The 21822-nt window shown below is 42.1% G+C and overlaps 1 protein-coding gene across 1 annotated transcript in view; it reads left to right on the plus strand.

Moving 5' to 3' along the window:
• Positions 1-20130, plus strand: part of NXPH2 (neurexophilin 2) — a gene marked incomplete at both ends in the record, with an annotated part of 30325 nt that extends 10195 nt beyond the window's left edge. The window contains one exon of the mRNA XM_079539417.1: positions 19387-20130. Within this exon, the coding sequence (XP_079395543.1) occupies positions 19387-20130 (744 nt within the window). The remainder of the gene's footprint in view (positions 1-19386) is intronic.
• Positions 20131-21822: the final 1692 nt, after the last annotated feature.

Consider the following 21822-nt stretch of genomic DNA (forward strand, 5'->3'; position numbering starts at 1 on the left):
CCCTTGAAGTCTACCACATAGTCCGCATTGTTACTTGTTTCAAAGGATGTGTAAATTCATTTATATACTGCCGTACTAAGCCTATAAATGACAAAATCAACTGTGAGTCACCATGTTTAGAAAATAAAGCTGCTAGAAAAATGTGTTTTTTTAATGGGCCATATCCAGCACTCTGGCACAGGCATTTCTCTAGTGAAGTCTGAGTGGGAGGATGAGGTGACAGCACCTCTTCTGCTGGCCATGCTTACTTAACCTGCTGAAGGAAGCCCACCCTTCCAGTTTTATTGCATCACTGGATGCAGACTCTATGAATGTGAAGAGCATTCATCAGTGTCTGTCAGGCTTAAATTTTCATGACTATAGAATTTCAACACGTCCCTCCTTCAAATTCTTCAATTTTGACAGCGACAATCAGTGTAGTTTGAGAGTAACTTTATAAAGAAATTTGAAACAAAAAACACTGTTTATCTTATTCAGTAATTCTGACTTTTTTTTTTTTTTTTGCTTTTTTTTTTTTGTTTGTATCATGCTTTATGAAAAACTATCTCAAAACTTTTCAGTAACAATAACAGGAAAGCTGAAACCTAGAGAATCCCTCTGTGAATACTGTGTTCAGTCTTACAGAAGACTGGAACTCCATTTTGTTACTGACCTCCAGTACAAGTGAGACTCACTAGTCGCTACTTCTGAGCCCAAATACAGACATTCTCTCATCCTAGGGGCAGCCTACTTACCTAGGCTGTGACATCCCTTGCTACTCAAAGTAGAGGGCATTCCTCTGCTCCCCCTGCACCCTCAGATCAAATCTTCTGATAAATGTTTGACAGTCAGTTTAGTCAAGCATGGCAAATTTAGTAAATCCATGGTAAGTCTAACTGGCTATTCCCAGTCATCATCTTCCCCTTCATGTACCCAGATATGACTTTAGAGAGGATTTGCTCCCTGATTTCTCCAGGGACTGAATGGAGTCTTAGCAGCTGGTAATCCCCTATATTGCCCTTAGCCCTCTTTGAAAGCAGTAACTACATTTGCTTTTCTCTGCATCAGGGGACCTCTCTCAGTCTCCAAGACCTTTCAAACTTGATAGAGAAAGTCTTGTAAGAACATCAGCCAGCTTGCTCAGCATGAGCTCACCCATCCAACCCCACAGACTGTGCATGTGCTGAGATTGCTGAGGGGGTCCCTGTCTCTGTTTTCTTCTTCTGATAGTAATGATTATGTAGGGAATGGAATCAATGTTTCAGGGGACTTGAATTACTTGCACTTAGATGTACAAGAATCAAATTAATCTACTGCGCTGCTTACACTATATCACTCTATATTCAATGTATCACTGAAACTTGCACCGCTGTTCTTGCTTAGTGGTGGATACTAAGTGATCATTGAGCCAAAATTTAAAGAATCTGCTGTGAAGAAATAGTTGCTGCTCATCTTTCTTTTCTCCAGTTGAGCTAGAAGGACACGATGATCGTGCTGCAAGTTTCTCTAGGGAGACCTAAGACTTTTGAGACTTGAATTCAGTCTTCCAATGTTGCTGCAGCAGATAGGCATGCAGTTAGAAGCAGACATGCTTCTGAGCAGCAAATATGCTACTTTAGGAGGAGGATGTTCCAGGGAGAAACAGCACTCTTGTGACTCTGGAGCACCAGTCCTGTAAGAACTGCTTCAGTCCTCCCTTTTTTTCCTCTCTGTTCCTGTATAGTTCAACAGGGACATCTCTCCCTAAAGTCCTCATCAGCAAAGATTCAACAACAAAAAAAAGAACAACGTTAGTGTGTGTCAGATACCTTTTGGAGTAGAAACTTATGACCAGCTTGCTAAAGCACTGATTATTGCATTCTTAGCTGTATTACATGTAGCTATACCCGCAGGTATAGATGTAATATCTGCTTAAGGCAGACACAGAAAGGTGATTTGTGGTTCTCAATAAATCTTTCTGAAATCAGCTGGTGTTTTACGGATAGTAGGCTCAGAGGTAAAACTGCCAGCTGATGCTTTGAGTCAGACTAACAACTTTTGCTCCTGCAAAAATGATTTGCATTTTTAATCATGTTGGTGTCCTACATATTAAGGGCTTTTAGATAAATTATTAAGTTGAGCCATTCTAGATAGATAAATCAACCTCAAAGCAATTATAACACCTGAAAATTGATCAAGCATAGTGACACTGATGGAAAGGAATTATAGTTAACCACTGTGAAGTTTTCTACCATACGGGAACTTCATTCTTCACCTTAGTTTGTTAGCTGATGTAGTGACAGGCTGCTGAGAGATGACAGATTTAGCGAAGGATTTGGAATCTGAACACCTGTGCAGTGTCATGCATTTAAAAATAGAACGTGACAGCAAAACACATCAACCCTCCAATGTCCAAATGGAAACCACAGGGGTTTTTCCTTCAGCTTTTTTCCGGAGAGGTAGCTCTCAATCATCCCTGCTCAAGTAAACATATACAGCTAAGGCTGTTTTGTTGAGGTCCAAAATAAAGGGGAACAAACTTTGATGGTAGGCATAGGAGCAGCAAAAAGCACCAATTCTTTCCTCCAAATGCTGTTCTGCCGGCGTTCATCTTTGAGGGGTGAAGGTTATTCCTGGTTAGAGGGAACCTACGTCATTGACAGTATTTGAAGGGATCATCTCCACTCCCCATCTCCTCTAATAGTATCCTTGAAGCCTTAATCAAAACTAAAGCGCATCATCTTGTTCTGCTTTCCTGCTCTGCCACTAAGCCCAGTGCAGCCTTGCTCATCCCCGGAGTGCTCAGCTCTGGGAGCACTGCAGGCTGGGAGCAAGGCAGCGAACCCAGCTCATCCCCTTCCTATTGCAGAGGTAACCTTCCAGCATATCTTTTCTTTAGCAAAACAATTCTCTCTGAAGGTCGAGTATTTGTTCTAAACGTTGGGTGCAAAAAATTCTGAGAGGGTAATTTTTGCCTTTCTTTTCTGTTGCAATCCTATTAATTGCCTTAAAAAGAGCAATCTCAGCAAAGCCATTTATTTGGTGTTTTGGACATCAGTTCTGTGTGATGGGGAATTAAATAAGGTCCGTATTTAGCTCATCTGTGTTCTCATTTATGTATGAGATACTTTAAACTGAGATAACAGCTATCACACATGAATGGGCTGCTTCTTGAAATCAATGATATAAATTAGACTCCCTGTTCAGGAGCATCTGGCACCCTCAGAACCTACTTCATATAATGATATCTCTGTTTATTAAAAAGAATTATGTAACAATATGGTTGATTCATTTCAATGTGATTGGCTTAGCAACTTAATTGGACTACACAGTATACAAGGGCAAAGAAAAAAAAAATTAGCTCATTCATCTGTGGATGACTTGAAATGCTGGTTAGCATGCTCAGCTTCTTTAAAGGTGTGCAGCCATTTGATCCTGCAAGGAACTGAACCTTTTCATCACTCACAGAAGCCTCCTCCGCATTTTACGGAGCCGCTCAGCACCACACTGATGTTCAGACTCTCAGCCCCAGTCAAAGCCCACAGAAACCAGCAAGAAGTTTCCTTTGAACTCAAAAAGCACTCGATGACTTCGTGCAGATAAAGGAACTTTCCTTGAGAAACAGCAGGACAAAATGCACCTTGAAGAATAAAGCAGGTTTTCCCCCACTGTGGGTCTCTCTTTTCCCTTGAGCTGAAACTCCCACTTTCCAACTCCCAAATGCTATTAACATACCAGAAAATTAGCATGCAGCATCTAAGTTTTCACATTCAGCCTGGTGCTAAGTTTTATTTCCTCGCTTGCCAGGGTGACTACTTACACATGAGAAACATGCTCTCACAGCACCGTCTGGTTGCTTTGTGAGGTTACCACTGCTCAGCTGTGAGAGAGCAGTAATTGTTTTTGTTATCAATGCACCTCTAAGTAACACAAAAATAAGTGAGTTATTTATGTTCAAATTGCTTAATAGCCAAATAGTATTTTCAGAGTATCATTTGACAGTAATTCAAGTAACTTTCGGGATCCTCTGCTTTATTTTAGTTCCAAAAGCAGTTCGTCGTGTCAGCCAAGAAACTGCTATCTTGGGGCCAAATTCCCCTTACGAGGAATTAATCACATCAGCGTAAGTTGTTTCTGTCCTCTAGTTTTACACCAATTTAAATAAAATTAGAGGTTTGCATGTGGATTTCTCTCATGTTTTTAACTCAAGACACTCTTAGTCCCAGATGATTATTCTTTTTCCATTTCGGTAGTTGAATGCCAAGTTCCCCATCACTCTCCCACCCCCTAAAAAAAAACCCACACCAAAACAAGACAGAAACCTAAATTAAAATCAGAGTAAGGATTTGACTTGAAGCATAAAAGAAGAAATAAGGCTGAAATTCCATACTTATCGCACCCTGTTGTACCTAGATACTGCTGCACATCTGGTGTGTGAGATAATGCACTGTTTAGAGAATGTGCTACAAACACAGAAAATTGGAAATGAGTTTCAAGTCTTAACGCTACATTTCTTTACTACTGGGAGCAAGCAAGGCTCTGTTTTCCACTCTTTTTGTAGGCTGCGCAATTTGATTCCCTCTGTCTGCTATATGAATAATGTAAACATGAAGGAAACGAGAAAAGGGATGGTTCTGTAAGAAGTACTTTGTGCAGCACAGCTCAGAAGACTTTTTAGAAATTCCCAAAGCGTAGACCAAGGTTTAATTACAATATCAGCCATACAGCAAAAAATAAGAGCTGCTCAGTCGAAGCCATGTGTGTAGCAAGAAATGCACATATTTCTTGTTCGGTCATTTATCATATAATATAAATAATATTAATATAAATAATTAAAACCAAGGGCATTCTTGGCCTTCTGCAACAGAATATCTCAGTACTATCTGATGTTATAATTTGCTCTTGAAATGACCACATGTGTCAGTTATTTGCATGAGTCCTGCGGCTACAAGACATGAGAAGTCAGATCTGCACCCAGCATGCTTTTGAGATGCTCCTCAACAACCTGTCACTGGCTGTATCAGCCTTGGCTTCTTGGAGGGAACATTTTCCTCATGCAGCCACGCAGAATGCAAGATCTTTACTGCAGATATGACCCAGGTACAGTACAGTTGGATTTGGGCTTTAACATACAAGAAAACAAACACATTTCTAAGTGTAGAACTTCAAACTTTGACTTTTTAGGACCTACATTCTCCCAAATGACCCGCTTTCTCTGTGTTGTGTATATATGGCTGAACACCCTTTCCCTGGCAATGTGCAGTGAGGGAATCTCTGTGACACAGTATTAAAAACGTGACTTTACAAGTCTCCCAGCTCAGGTCAATAAACTGCTACATCAAATAACGTTACAAGTCCTGATCTCGGTGAAGTATCAGCTGGCAGTGATGAACCCTTTTGGGAACAGCCAGGAAAGCTGCAGCCCTATCTACAGAGAACCAGTGAGCTCTCTTCCTGCCTCCTATCCAGACTGGGTTTGCCACATGTAGTGGCACAAGGACGAGGGGAGATAAAGCAACAAATTGAAGCATGCTATTGGCACCTCAGGGAAAAAACATCCCCTTCCAAGCATTGGTCAGCAACAAAGTGCACATCCAAATTGTTCAGATATTTCAATCCATTTTCTGATATCAGGATTTTGGCTGAAATTCAGCCAAGGTTGTAAGCAGTCAAACACAAGCCACAAACACCTTATCTGCACTTATGAGTATTGCCCTTTGCTGAGTGGAAGGCCATCTGCCAAGATTTTCCTTTCTAGAGCATTATTTGGAAATATACATTCTCAGTGTAGTGAAAGTGCACTTGAGCACTTGTTCTCTGAAAGCAAGTGACAGCAACCTGGGTACCGCTGCAAACAGACAGTCCTGCTGTCCTTGCTGTGGGACATGCAGGCAGCAAGGAGCTGCTATGCCTCAGATGGGAGCGGGGAGGTTGTCTGCCTCCACCTCAACCAAGAAGAATGTGGAAAACAGATTTATTTACAAATTCCTGATCTCAAACCCCTTTTGTCCTTCCCTCAGCAGGCAGACAGGACAAAGCAGCTGTTCCTGAAAGGGTTCATTACTGCTAGCCAGCACTTCATAGAGATCAAGACTTCTAACATTATTTGATGTAGCACAGTTTACTGACCTGAGCACGGAGACTCGAAGATTTGTAAAGTCACGTTTTTATTACTGGTTCAGTCATGCACATACATATTTATAGACTTCAAAAAAATCTTTGTAATTGATCAACTAAGGCAGCACATTCAATTTTAATACAGGGGATTACTCGCAGTCCCTGTAGAACCACTTTTTGTGCAGTAGAAGCTATTTAAAATATTTACAAGAGTTGCTTTTTTGGCTGTCTTACGCTTATTACCATCTTTGGTCTAGGCAGCAGTTACAGTTAGGTTTCTTTCCTTCTTTCATCTCCATAATCTGTATGAAAAGATGCATTGAAAACAAGTAGTAACACGTGCCTCTGTACTACTTACACATCATCAGATGTACCTCGTTCTCATCAGATCTCATCTCATCTCCTCCCTAAGAAGCTGTCCTCCCCAGCTCTGGTTTGTTCAGTTTTCGAGCATTAACAAGCAGCATGAATAATCTCAGTCCCAAACCCATTCATAAATTTTGGTAAGGCTTTGCATACGGATTCAGAATATAATGAGAAAGGCTTTCATATTAAACCCTTTTATGCAGGAATTGAACTAAGCAGTGACCTGTAAGGCTTGTTTGTAGTTATGGATTCTGGAAAGCAAATTGGAAGCAAATTCATTATCTGTCCAAGAGATCAAGACTACGATTAACTGGAAAAGAAAAATCCCCAAGGAAATTTAAACACTGATTTACAGAAGAGGCACTTGGTTACTATGATGGTCAAGACCAGGATCAGTGAAGAGAATGGCAAGAATTTTAATCAGAATCATGGATAACGCAGACATCATCTAAACTTTTTGGAGAAGGAAAAAAGAAATGCTGCTGAGTGAAGTAACCAACGTCAACAGAGCCAGATTGCTCACTGAATGTGTATCCAAACTGAATTCGTATTCAGGCCTGCTGAGGTTCTGCAGTCAAAGGTTTGGGAAGCAGCCTATATAGAAACATTGATTTTTAGAACACAGATATCCACTGAAATATGCATTCTTATTTGCATTATTCATGGTAAAACAGGGAAAACTTTTTCAGGTTATGTGTCTTTATAGCCTTTCTTCAAAACACCCGTAGTATGCATATGAAGAGAATGCTTCCTGCTGACTTGTTTCTAGGATTGTGCATTTTCTAGTCCATACATTTTAGATGCACGTGCCTTGAAAACACTGTGCTAGAATCCCATCTCCCCCAGCCCTACTCTGCCAGTGGGGGTTTTATCTGCCTTTTCTACTTGCTTCACCAACTGCAAGCACCCTGCCAGCATTGTTCTTCTATTCAACCTGGAAATGTTGTTCTGCCTATGCTAATTGAAATACAATTGCAATACTAATTGCATCCTGTGATGAGGCCAAATTAATGTTTGGGGTTACATGCACAGTAATTTACAGTAAAAGAAAGATTGAAAGCTATAAAGATGCACCGAATGTATTCCCTTCCTGTTTGAAACAGATAGATATACATGGAGTAAATAGACTTGAACTTACATTTTTATATGCAAATGCAGCAGTTTGTATTAGCACCTGTTGTAGTAGAACATAACATCTGATATAAGCTGTCCTTTTTTTTTAGATCCTTTTTGTGCTCTGACAGTGCATGCACAAAGATCCTGGACATTCAGCCCCTCTGTAAATCACTCAGCAGCAATGAGCCACACACACACACCAAGGCATTCTTCCATTCAAACTGGGTATCAACCTCAGCTGTTCTCTGTTTTGGGAGCATGAATTGGTTACTTCCAGGCACAGGGCAGATGACAAAACCACTTCTAGTTAAACCCCATTAAAAATAAATAAATCACATGGCAACCTGGCTTTCACATTTGGGCCACGCCATTTTTTAAGTGTCTCAAAACATCCATTTCCTTTTGCAATTAACTTTTCGTGCACTTGCAGCGATCTTGAATGGGAGCAATTCTTAGTTTTCAAAATTAATTCAGAAAGTTGAGTTGTTAGATCGATCAATAGCTAAAGAAAAAAGCTCGTGGAAAACATCTCTGTTTTAGGAAGGTTCTCATTTAGAAAGGATTTGACCAACTAATCCCTAACTGTTCCCCAAGTCTTCAAAGCACAAACAATTTCAGACTGAAAGGAATTCTGTATTTCCTTTTCTTAGGGACACAAAAGATGGCTGACTAAATTAAAAGGGGTTAACACTGGCTTTAAACAGGACCTTATAATGCAAGTTGGTATTTCTATCCCACTGTGTGGAGCACAGTGGCTGCAGGCAGGGCTGACTGCTGACGGCCAATGGGCAATATTATTTCACCTTCAGACTTAATAAAGAGGCAGCGTCAGTCCACGATTTTCTCATCTTTAGGAGAGTAATTCATTTAGGAAAGCAGCATGCATGCCTGTGTGTAGGCAGCAATAAAACATCTGGAAGTGCCCTCGTGCGCTACCTCATGCTAAGTGGTTCCAAAAGGGAAAAGATTTTAATTTAATTTGCAGAACCCCCATGGTCTCTCACACACCGGGGCTATGCCCACAGCCAGGAGCTCAAACCAGAGGCCTCTACAGCCTGAAGACAGCAGTGGATCTGCTACCCAGCATGGCTTAGAGCCTCCTGGCATCCAGGCATCCCCATCCTGCTGTGGGAAGCTAGAGCCAGGAGAGCACCTGGTTTGCAGTCTTCAACAGGACATTTCTTCCCTAACATGTCTGAGAGTTAAGCACCCTCTGATAAGAGCCAGACAACAGTGAATGCTGAAATCAAGTTCAGAAACTTTGATTTTTGGAGCTCTCCCCTCACTATGGTTGTTTCCCATGGAAAGCAGCAGAGTTAGCAAGCACACAGTACCTTGATGGAGCTTATAAGAGACCAACTTAGTACGTGGTGTGATAGTGATAGGACGGGGGGAAATGGCTTTAAACTAAAAACAGGAGATTTAGATGAGATGTTAGGAAAATTCCTTACTCAGAGGGCAGTGAGGCCCTGCTCTGCTGCCCAGAGCTGTGTTCCCCATCCCTGAAGTCTCTTGAAGCCAGGTTGGATGGGCCCCAGGCAGCCTGAGCTGCTGGGGGGGGGGAGGGAAAAATCAGCCCATGACAGGGGGTGGAACTGGATGATCTCTAGGTTCCCTTCCAACCCAAGCCATTCTGTGATGGACTCTTCATTATCTCCATCACTTCAGTGACAGCTTGTTAGGAAATCCAGCCTGCAGCGAAGCAACAGAAAAATCGTATGCCTTATTTAAATAACAGTGTTCATTGCCCATTAAAATGTAACTTCTTGCTTTAAAATAGGATTAATTAAAATGTACAAGAATGCAATTCAGTTACATTTTATGCTTCAGCCCAGCACACGCTTTTCATAACTCATTCCCAGAAGTAATATTCATGGCAGCACAGCATTCTCAGCCCTGCCATTAAAAGCACAAATGAATATAAAACCTGTTCTTTTCAAAAACTTGGCTCCAGTATTGCCATTGTTAGGCTTTTCATAACGTATTACTTTGGCCATTACTGTTTTGCGAGATAATTGTATCAGCGATCTAACTTTTGACTGTATCCAGAGTGGCTGAAAATAGTTTGCTGCAGCACCTTTGTCTTTTAAAGGCCATTTGGGGCTTGTTATTTTAATCCTTGCGCAGCCTGATTTATCACTTCAAACATCTGTCAGCTGCGCTTTGTCTTGAAATTGATAGTGATAGTGTTACTGATTTTTCAACAGCAGCTGTTGGAGGTTCATTAGTTAGGCTCTCAAAGGGAGTAGATAACTGTAATATTTTTCTTTGTTAATCATCTCTTACGTGCTGCTATAATGCAGGGTTTGAAATCTGCTAGAAATCAGCTTCTCCCCGTTTCTGAGTTGTCGGGAGCATCCTTTTATTCCTTTAATCTGTCTAGATTATTAAAACTCTTCCTCATAATGCAGTAAAACATTTGAATCTGGCACGTGAGTGGCGAGATAGAAAAATCACTATTTTCTGCACCACGCTCAGCACGGAGGAGGTCAGTCGGGTTTCAGAGTTCTCATCCAAAAATAAATCGACTCCAAAGAGGAGATTAAGGGCTGTTCTGTAATTGATTTTTAATTTAAAATTTATAAGGCATACAAAACCTAGGTGACAACTTGAGTAAAATCAGGTTGCTTTCTAACAGGCGCAGCACTTTTCAACTTATGCACTTCCTACACTACATAAAATAGTCTTACTAGGTGACTACAACTCTTGAAACACTTCCCCCAAGCATCCTTATACACCCACCTCTATCCAGGTGCTTTAGAATCTCCTCCTTCAGGGGGACTGGAGCATCTGTAGGCTCTCCTGCAGCGGAGAACATAACAGTGCTACTGCTGGTTCAACAAGCAGCACTCATCAACACATAATTACAGTTTGAAATCAGTATCTCAATGAATTGATCTCAATAAAAGTAAGGAGAAATCTCCCAGACATAAAGAAATCAGCATGAGAGAGAATTATTAACTGTAAAGTTCAACAGATGACCAGTCAGCAGGTGCTGCATTAGCAAAGGGCACTGTTGGAGCATTCCCATTTTAGTTTGGTGTAAGAGAAGCCTGTTGTAGTTTCAGTCCTGTGAGCTGTTGAGCAGCATCTGCAGGTGGGTTGGTGGAGATTGGAAGCACCTGGGACACCTCACAGGCTCACCAGGTGAAAGAGATGCCTTCTAAAAACACCTACGCATCGGTTGGGACTCTTAATTTCATCCTAAAGGATAACTCTCAGTCCTGCAAGCTGATACCTGTGTCCAAGGCACTACGAGAAGCTCAAGAACAGAATAGATTGCAGGAGTACAGCTGGGATTTTAAGCTGCTGTGTTTCTCCAGCACCAGTGGTGCTTTCTTCTTAACACTGGCCAGATGCCTTGGTGCAGTTCGTGTCAGTCATGTAGTCAGGCCAGTTCAGAGAGATGGCTGTGTAGGGGCAAGAGGCTGGCAGCAGCTGCTGGAAGATGCCTGCCTGAAGAAAGATCCCTGGCACACGTGGGGATGGACAGAACACAGCCCACTGAGGCTGACACCTGCATGTCTAGGTCATCTTTCATCTTCTCCATTCCCCTTACCAGGATTAGAGGCTCTTCTTGAAGAAAGTGTGCTTTGATTTTTGAAGTCAAATTTTCAGCTTTTAGCCATCTAACTTCAGAAGTTCCTCAGAAGCCCCATCTGGTGAGATTATCCCATTAGTATCTCAGAGACTTGATGACCTTTTTGCTTGATTTGCTGAAGGACAGTTCAGCTCTAACACAGTTGAGGCCACTGCCAAGTAGGTCAGATAGCTCAGAACCACACCACAGCATTTCCTTTTTTGTCCTGGGGTCAGCCACACGTTCTTCTTGATCATTTCACATATCTACATATGTATATATCTCAACTAAGATTTGTATATCTTAATGAAACTGAATTAGATATTTGGTACAGCACTGCTTTTCAAATCATTCATATAATGTCCCTCATTGCATTTTTTTCTCTACCCTTCAAAAAGAGCTGGATGCCTCCCAAATGCCAAAAACTACTCAGAAATACCAATATCTATATCTAATTAATGTCAGACAAAATTATGAGCCTTCTTTTAGAATCATAGAATCACAAGGTTGGAAAGGACTTACAAGACCGTCTAGTCCAACCATCCTCCTATCACCAGCACTACCCACTAAACCATATCTCATAGCACCCCATCCAGATTCCTCTTGAACTCCAGATGCCTTTTCCTACAGATAAATAAGGTACCTGTTTTTTTTTTTTTTTATTCTCAAAAACCTCTATTTTAACCTTATGGGAAAAAAAAACCCACAGAGAACAACACGAATTCTTCAACAGCAGAATTTGTGCTCATTTGTTGAAAAGAAGAAATTCTCAGAACAAGTTTTCTGTTGTTTCAGCAAAAAAAAAAGTACATCAATGCAATACACACATATCATTTAAAAGCCTGCTGGGCCATTTCTCCAACTGAAGCTGGAGGGAACACTTAAGCTAAAACCACTGGTAGGCTAGTGAGAAAAAATGGCAAATACTTTCCCCAAATAACTTTTAGGAAAAGGAATTAATTGTAGGCTTCAAATTGTAGGCTTCTGATTTTCAATCTTTGCTTCTGCTTCTTCCTCCTTGTAAATTCGTTTCCTTACTGAAGTGCTGTTTTAAGTAAAATATAGTTTTGCTGCCTCACAAAAAGTGGAAAATTTTAAAGCGATTTTTTTCTCTGTAGAACATGACACTGAGGTTGGAGTAACTGTTTTGTTGAAAAATATGCAATGGAATCATAGCCTGAATTGGAAGTGCTCCCAGTACGGCCATTTGTTTTAGACTGATATGTTTGTCAGTAGGTTATTTGAATGTTGGCTTATATTCTTATTAAAGACTTCTACCTGTTACCTTCTCCAGCTTTCAGGTGTACGTAGGTATACAGAGATTTTTTTTCTCTCAAATCTTGGGAGGAAAAACAGCAAAGCACATTTAGGTAGTGCTCAGTGAACCGGCTTCATTCAATCCCTTTATTTCTACAGCGAGAATGAAAAAGGGACTTGCCATATAGGGGGGGAAGGTAGCACTGAGTCTGCACATTTGCTTTTATGTTTCCAGTGTCTGTTTTCTGCCTTACCTTCTGTGACAGTCTGAAACTCCTGAAGGGCAAACAGCTAAGAAGTTAAGGAATGCTTCGGGCTCCCATTACTGCAGTGTCTCCTGCAGGTGTTTAAGTTTTTCTTGGCATCGGTTGACTTTCAGAGAACGATATGTCAGAAAATCCAAATGTTCACAATTAAAACATGGATACATAGTTTGATTCTCCCGTTTCTCCTTTCTCTCTGACACTTCATGCAAGGTGCTGGGATATTTGGAGGACGTCACATCACATCACACCAGCGCAGCGCTGCAGTGACCAGCTGCTTTGTAGGATTCAATTCCAATCAGAAAAGTTAACAGGCTGCGCAGTTTGATCATGAAGGCTTGTTTTTTCTGCTGAAGCAGTTTGTCAGTTTGGTGTTAACTACAGGAGACAGGGCACAGTTGTTAAAGCAATCCAATTATATTCGCTACTGAACAGGGGATTTCTGGGCCTCTTTCCTGGGTGAAAGAAAGCGACCATAGCTGCACGAGTCTTTAAAACTTACTGCATTGCAACCCCTTGATGTGGCCCTGGGTGTCACAGAGCAGAGCTCAGTGCTGTCCCTCCACACCATGAGGTGCTGCACCACCACGAGGGCTTTACTCAGCAACACTGCTCTGGCCCAATGAACCCAGGGACCTCAGCTTCTCACCCACCTTGCCCTCTAGACCTTCCCCACCTTCACAGCCTTCCTCTGGACTCTCTCTGACAGTTTCACATCCCACTCTGTGCATACACCCAGGGCTGCCCTTTCCCAGGTGCAGCGTCTGGTGAAGAAACCCCTGGTGCAGTCAGATAAGGAGCCTTGTTGCAGCTTCCCTTCATCTCAAGCGAAGTTGTTCTTATGCTTTCCTTACAACCAAAGTAAAATACAAAAGACAGTTGCGTTTCCTTGGAGCTCTCGTTATTTTCTCAGTATTGGAGCCACATTCCCTGCTATTGGGGCAAGGAAGAATCAGAGTAAAATCTTACACCTGACCAGACGTGAAATGTCTTCAATTCAGTGCAAGCAAATCCTTGTCTCTCAGTGCAGGCTGACTGACCTGCACAATCTGTTTCCTCAAGGGAAATATTAAGTTTCCCCACAGATTTTTTGGAGTAAAGGGACCAATGATCAACGTTTTCCAAGCAAAAACCTGAGTATGAGTTTGGGCTGCTGAAGATCTGGGTATCCTGAGAGATTTTTCTGTGTGACAACCCAGGGTGTTAAGTCAAAGTTTTCATTCCTCGCAAAAGCTGCAGTGGTGAAAGAGTCAAGCCCCAATTGCAGCACTTATGCTTATAACATCCTGCAAAATAAGGCTGTGATGAGACGGAACAAACGCATCCCTTTCATGTAGTCCTGCTAAAAGAAGAGATTGCTTAATTCCTAAATTCCTTGAAGCATTCCTGACAGCAGTCACATCTGCTGCTATAAAACCTATCACGGTCGCAGCCTTTGGGAAAAACGTGTTTAATAATCAGCAAAGTTCAAACTCAGCTTGTTGTGATGAATTATTAGAACCCGTCATCATTTTCTTGCAAAAAAAAAGGCCATAATGGAACACAATTTTATGTTTTTTCCATTTAATTCATGACAGTCTGAGTTTTTATTAATCTTTCTGGGCTCTGGTGTAAGATGCTGAAAAAGCTAATATGAGATCATTGTATCTGGTTAATGCGTGTGCTTTGCAAAATTGATAAGGCCCGTCAAGACATAAATTATTTAAAATTTGATAAATGTGTTGAAATCATTGAATTTTCAAACAGATAAAGCAGAGCCGTTTCTCTTCCTTCTCTCCCCCCTATTCAGAGTGAGGTTTCTGTGAAGCTGCTCAGTGATCCTGCGTTATTGTTGCAGGGAGGTGCTGAAACTAGCGGGAGGAAGCCGAAGTGGTCAGCATCCTATGCAGCTGTGACAGTGGCATGATTCTGAACCCTTGTGATGCAGCGTCAGGGCTGGGAGCAGTGGAGAGCTCAAAGTCTGCTGGAACTCTCCAGGATGAGTTTTCCTCACTGGTGAAACCCGGAACATTGCTGTGTTCCACCTCCCTCCACCACCCCTTCCTCTTCCTCTGCAGAATAAACACTCACTGCTACACCAGCCAGTGACCAAGTAGGAACTTGAGCTCTGCTTATCCCAACAGACCTATTTATTTCAGCTAATTGCTGACAGTTTTTAAATGATTCCTGGCAGGGGTGAAGCTATAGAAATGATTGCTGGTGAGTGATGACCTGGATAAAATCCCCAAGGCATTGAGAAAATTAACTCTTGTATGGCTACTCTTCCATTTAGTGCTTTGCCCACGGAGAAAGGAGTGGGAGCAAATTCCAGATGAAGGAGTGTGAATTTAACTGTGCAAATACAAAAACACAGCCTTTGCTAGCACCAGCATCTCTTCCACACGGGCTGATTTCTCAAAAATGGTTCATGAGAACAATGTTTAATCCCAAGCCTCACTACCATGATCAGAATCATAGAATCATAGAATCATAGAATGGCCTGGGTTGTAAAGGACCATGATGCTCATCTAGTTTTAACTCCCCTGCTATGTGCAGGTCACCAACCGCCAGACCAGGCTGCCCAAAGCCACATCCATCCTAGCCTTGAATGCCTCCAGGGCTGGGGCATCCACAGCCTCCTTGGGCAACCTGTTCCAGTGCCTCACCACCCTCTGTGTGAAAGAAATCATTCTTGGATGAGAATGGTCTTTGAAGAGCAATCACAATTGGTCAGAGAAGTGCACAGAAAGGACCAATGGTTTGAAGTTTATAATCACAATGTTATGCTTTGGTTTGAACTGTTTTTGTATTTAGTGTACCAAAATGTAAGAGCAAGGTGCGACATGGATTCTGTACATCTCAATGGGTCCAGATAGTGGCCCTTAATGGGAAATATCATAGTCTAACAGAAATTTTGGGGTAACTGGGTGACACTTTACAGCCTCCATAATACAGAAAATAGATTAGATTATTTCCTCTGCTTGAAAATTGATGGTTTGGAGGGAATGGGAAAATGCAGGTGCAGCAGAGGAGAACTACAGCAATAGCCATCTATTTAAATGTATATACTCACTTCCCTAGGCTAGTATTTTTTTCAAAAACCCTACCAGCCTCCCATATCCTACCAATATGGAAAATATTTTTTCCACTATAGAGAAGCATTATTGTGAAATGGGAAGATGCTGAGGAAGCCATTTTTCCAGCATGCGCTGCATTCTTTTAATACAGATTTTTTTTATTTCCCGGAAATTGCTAACCAAAGTGAATCCAGTGGGCATGTGCCCAACCTTGCTAATAGCAAGAAGCTGTCATCGAGTGAAGGGCCTTTGCAATGCATAGAAGAAAATGATGTGTTAAGCGTTCGATTCTGTCATTGCAAGAAGCTTTATTTCAAATAGAGCAACTTCTGCACGTGCACAGAAATAAGGTTTTACGTTCAAAAGGTACAAATACTATTCACATTTCTGAACAATGCACCTTCATTCCTGTTCCTGCACTAAGCACTGAACAGAAGCAGGCTCTTTTTTATTAGCCATCAATTACTGAACGTGTGCAAAACGACACATGTACTGTTGGGTGCTTGCAAAGTCCTCCTTCGTGCAACTGATTGTGCTGACAGCTCAGCCCCATCCCTACAACCAAATGAGTGAAACAAGGCAGCAGCAGGGCAGAGTCAAGAAACAAGGCTGCACAAGTCTGGAGTCCTACAGTCTGCAATCTGCTTGAGAAAGGAGGAAATACTGCTCATTTTGAGTAAGGCACAAATTGTAGCCGTGTTTATTTGATGCTGTACATGCCTTAAACAGGAATAGTGCATCATCATGATTCAACATCTGAACCATCGTGTGTTCATGTATGATGAAAGCTATTTAATTGCCACCATGTCACCTCAGCTGAAGCAGCTTGTTTGCTGTGAGCATGCCAGCTGCTCATGCACTGTAACACACACGTAATTAAAAGTGGTTTAGCATGGTACCACTCTGCAATTCCACCGTTTGAAATAATTTTGCCCTAATACCTCACTGATGTGACAAACCTAGCCTGTCTGAGCATGCATCACTGCTTCCCATCCTGCAGCCTCTCTGAACCTCATAGCACATTTTTCTTCTTTTTATATCAGAGCCTGCTGCAAAAAAGCACTTGAGAAAGCAATGCTCTGCTATCTCATTTGGAGTGAGAGTCCCCAGAAGAGACATACATTGAGCATTACCAGTAGCACATGACTCGGTGCCCTGTAGCTCTCTTTGTAAAAGGAAGGAGAGAAAAGCCAAAGAGCCATAGCGCGGCTTTCAGTAAGTGCTGCAAAAGAAAAGTAGCCCAGGAGGACAAATGTGGTGTTCCTGTGCCCTTGCCAAAGGACAGGCACTGCTGAGTGCAGAAACAAGTGAAGTTAGAACCGCCTGTGCGCTGAACAGCTCTGATTCCATGTATTTCTCCTACAGATTTCTAGCTGCTCCTAGCTCAGTTACTAGCAGTGACACCGACTACAGGTGCCCACATCTTCGCTTGGCGATGAGCATTTCATGCAGGAGGCCATTTAGTATGCAGACACTGGGAAACGTTTTATCAGCTCTACCAGGGCCCTGTCTCTGCTGGAATTTGGAAGTGCAGCAGTACAGCTTCTCTTAGAGCTCTGAGAGGCCTCCGGTTGGGTTGGGGTGAAGGACAGGTGAGTGTGTGCCTCAGCTCCTGCTGCTCTGAACCCAGCCCTGGCTGTAGCTGGGAGCTCACCCAGGCCAGCTGCTACAGCTTCACCCAGCTGATTTTGAGCATGTGGACTGGCTTAGAAGTGGCTGAAGATCCATGCATAATCATGACACTGCTTCACTGAGAACTTTCCATCACCGTGACAGTTTCCCTCGGCATCGTTATGACAGCTATCTGTGCTGGTGCAGATAAGCATCTGTCACTGCTTCCATTAGGATCTCCTATTTTCCCGAGTTCATAGCTCAGCCATAAAAAACATTGTGTGGTGGCAGAAACTTGACATACAAGGTCTCAGGCTGAGAGTGATCATTGGTGCCTTTTTTCTCCCTCTGTAATCTGAAGAAGAAAATAATTTGCTTATGTAAGCCACACCTAACCCCAAAGTATAGATCCAGCCACAGATTTATTTAGCAATGGCTACCTTGCAATACACAAGGTAAAGCCCATCTCAAGTACTGCCTTAGGGAAGATAGGAAGAATATGTGTTAAGCTGGGTTCAGGCTTCTGGTTGGTAGAAATCAGGAAAGGACCAGTGGTTTTGGAGTTCCAGGTAATTAGATGAAAAAAATTGAAGATTATAGAAAATAATGATTGAAGATGGTAAAGTACTAAGAGCTACGGGTACCTTTGGTATCATAGCAGGGGAACAGCAAGCCCAGCATTACTTCTAACATTTTCTCTTGTGAGACAAGCAGCACCAAATTCCATCCCACAAAGTCAGCATTACCCAGCAAGCAAAAAGGATGGCATTCACTCCCTGTTTTGGCTGCTTTAAGCAATCTTCCACCCCATAATTGGTGCTGTGGCTGCCTACTGATCAGTGAAAACTGCATCCCGGTGCTAGCAATACTAGGAATCTACCATACAGACCCTGGCCCTGCAGGAGCAGAGGTGTAATACCAGCAGCATTTTGCCAGGAGGAAGAGGAGGGAGTATTTCACTCGGCAATGGACCTGGTACAGCACTGCTCTTTCCCTCTTGATCTTCTTTACATTTTACTCATGCATGTGTTTATGTGCTGGTTAATGATGAATAGAGCAGCTGAAAATCTTTTCTTTGTACCTGAAGATTCTGGCATAAGCTTGAAGGGAACAAACAGAACTAACAGGCAAACATGTTTTACAAAACTCGTGTTCAGGACTTCAAGGATGTGTAAAGAAAGGTCAACGTTCATTTCTAGCCTGCAGAAACACAGATTCTACTTCTGACCTCTTCAGAGCATGCTCTAGTTCTATATTTTCAACAGGGCTCCACTCTCAGAGTGAAGAGGAAGGCTGTACGCAGGCAGTATGCCTGTGCATTAAATTGGACATCTGATACTTACTAAGACAAACCTTTCTGAAAGCTAACATCTTTCTGTTGATTCTGGATGTAGTAACATGCTTCCTGATTGCAAACTGTTTTGCATTAGACTTAGCTTGGCTTGGTCACTTCTGAAAAACGGTAAGATGTGTTGCTTAGCTCTTCTTGCAGGCTTGGCCTTGCCATACGCAGGCAGTTTAGCACCTACCTCCAGCACACCAAAAACCATGATTACTTTCAGAATTTGCTAGAAACTTGGGCAAGAACAAAAATACAAATGTAGAGTAAGCAATTTTGGTACGCACAGATAACAGAATTTTAAGCCTAAAGCATTTGTTCAGTTAAGTAAGGAGAATAACAAAGAAGAGTGGAAAAGCTCTGCTATTCTCTCTTCAGTCTGCCTTTTAGTGGAGGTATGGCTTTGCTGTTTCCAGTTTTCTTGCATCCTCGGGCACGTTTTTATCTAACATAACTGTGAGAAAAACATGCTTCCTTGCTTGATGCGTGACGGTCCTCAACCCATCCAGAGATTTATGCATTTTTTCTGCTGGATGGCTCCTAGTGAGTGTTTTGCATCTTCTGTAAGCTATTGAATAAAATCTTTGAGATTTCACAGGGCTGCAGAAGTTGCTCATTACTGTAGTCCACTGGAGTGATACAAAAGCGAATATTAATGGCTCCTGTAGTAGCTTGACATTTTCTTTTCACAGTTCATACAGTTCTTTTTCTGTTTTGGAACAGGTATTTTGTGATGGTAATCAAGTCGTACAAGCTACAGATGTGCTGGACTGGGAAGACAAGGATGCTGCAGAGACATTAGTGGACAACGTGGTCCACTCCAGGATCATCAACCCGCTACGTCTGTTTGTTAAGCCATCCCCAGTACTGAAACATGGCCAGGTGTCCTACTCAGACAGCATAGAAAACTTTTGGGATTGGTTGTCCAACATCACGGAGGTTCAGGAATCTCTCGCACGAACTAAACGCAGACCTATAGTAAAAACGGGGAAATTCAAGAAGATGTTTGGATGGGGCGACTTCCACTCTAACATCAAAACTGTTAAACTGAATCTCCTGATCACAGGGAAAATCGTCGATCACGGCAACGGCACCTTCAGTGTTTATTTCCGACATAACTCCACAGGTCTGGGAAACGTTTCTGTGAGCCTGGTGCCACCTTCCAAGGTGGTCGAATTCGAGTCGTCTCCACAGTCAACTTTGGAGACCAAGGAATCCAAGTCCTTCAATTGCCGCATCGAGTACGAAAAAACAGATCGCGCTAAAAAAACTGCCTTGTGCAACTTCGACCCCTCAAAGATCTGCTATCAAGAGCAGACCCAAAGCCATGTCTCCTGGTTGTGTTCTAAACCATTCAAAGTTATCTGCATTTACATCGCCTTTTACAGCGTAGATTACAAACTGGTGCAAAAGGTCTGTCCCGATTATAATTACCATAGCGAGACTCCGTACTTGTCCTCTGGCTGACACAGCCCTGACTAACTGTACAGATCCAGCACCAGTCATAAAAGTAAGCATCTCCATTAACCTTCTGGAGAGGAATATGTTTTTCCTATCAGGTTCAAAAGTCTTTAAGAACCGTAGCTGTGTTTGTGCTGTATCGTAACTAATCAAACTGTTTACGTAACGATCATTTTCATTTGAGACCATTGCATTTTAGTACTCATCGTTCATAAGGGAGCTACTAGGCAGACATGATTAAAAAAAAAAATCAAAGCAAATTATGTCCGTAATGAGCATCGATCTTGAAAATCAGTTTTTTAAAGTACACTCCAAGGCAGAGAGGTTATCTTTCACTTGAATTGGACAACACTTAGCAGGAAATGATTCTCTTTCTCATTGGGAACCTTAGGAGATGACAATATTAAGAGCAAGTTATAAAGATGACTCTCAGCTGCTTCCATAGAAAATCCAAACGAACAGCTCTCCCACTAATTTCATAAAGTATCGAGTCCAAATATGAAAAGAAAGCATTATTTCTAAGGGAGAGGAGAAAGGAAGGAAAGGATTTCTATGAGCTGTGGTAGTTGTATGTATTCATCAAAGTGAAGAGTGAGTAGTACTTCCTTCAGACTTCTTGTCCATGAATATGCAATGATGTAATTAGATATTGAGCTTTAGTTTATTAGACCCACCAGGTGTGCAGGTTTGGTGTACATTTCCTCCTTCTATTGTCACCAGTGGTTCTGACCATCCCCAAGCATTCACATATGCACCAGTACTCGTTTCACAGTGACTGAGCATATGTACCCTGGAAAAAGATAATCTCTGTTTAGGTCTGCAAATGGTGCCAGCTTCCACAGGATGGAAGTGACTGTCTTGCTTCTTAGGCCTCAGCGCCATGTTGTGGCAAGGAGAATCCATCAGCAGGAGGAGGAAATTTTCTGCTTAATGGCACCCGGTTGTCTTTCTTACTACTCCATATTTAAGATCAATATATTAAGCAATGAAAAATAAAGAGGACAACACAGATCTATGCACCTTCACCTCATAGAGCAGATTCCAAACAATTGCTGTTGGTGTAAAGTACTTACCTGGACCAACACACCCACATGGAACCACGTTGCTCTGTCACGGTTGAGTGTGACAGCCCAGGGTCTGGCTGTGGTTTGGTTCTGCAGGACAGTTAGCTCCAGCAGTGCAGCTTCAAGCACAAATTCCTTGCCATTTCTTTGGGTGTTGATTTACCACTGCTGTCAGTCTGCTGTCACAGCCCCATATCACAGGTCCTGTGGAAAAAGCTAGCTAAGGGAGTGCTTCTATTGCCTGTAGTCAAACTAACATGCAGGGAGCAAGAAGTCGAACGTGGCTTAAATGAAGTACTGCTAAAATAATCAGTTCGAGTGCCCTGTACACCCCAACAGCTCAGAAGGACTCACTCATGAGATCAATTCCCATTTCATTGATAAAATCTCATAGAAAAAATTACTGTTAAAATATGAAAGTAACGATTAATTTGTTTCTTCTTCAGGTGACCAAACTAAACGTGTGGTTTTGTTTTGCCAAGAACCTAACTGCTTTGCTTTCCTTCTTCTCATACAGAGTCCCTCCTGTTCTAAATAATGTTTTTCAGTTTGTCTCTTACTGTCGATTCCTACAAGGTGTTCTACTTTGTATTCTGTATAGCGTGTCCTTGTTCCAGCTGTATATAAGCTCGGA

This window comes from Tetrao urogallus (genome assembly GCF_951394365.1).
Source record: "Tetrao urogallus genome assembly, chromosome: 8".
Classification (NCBI taxonomy): domain Eukaryota; kingdom Metazoa; phylum Chordata; class Aves; order Galliformes; family Phasianidae; genus Tetrao; species Tetrao urogallus.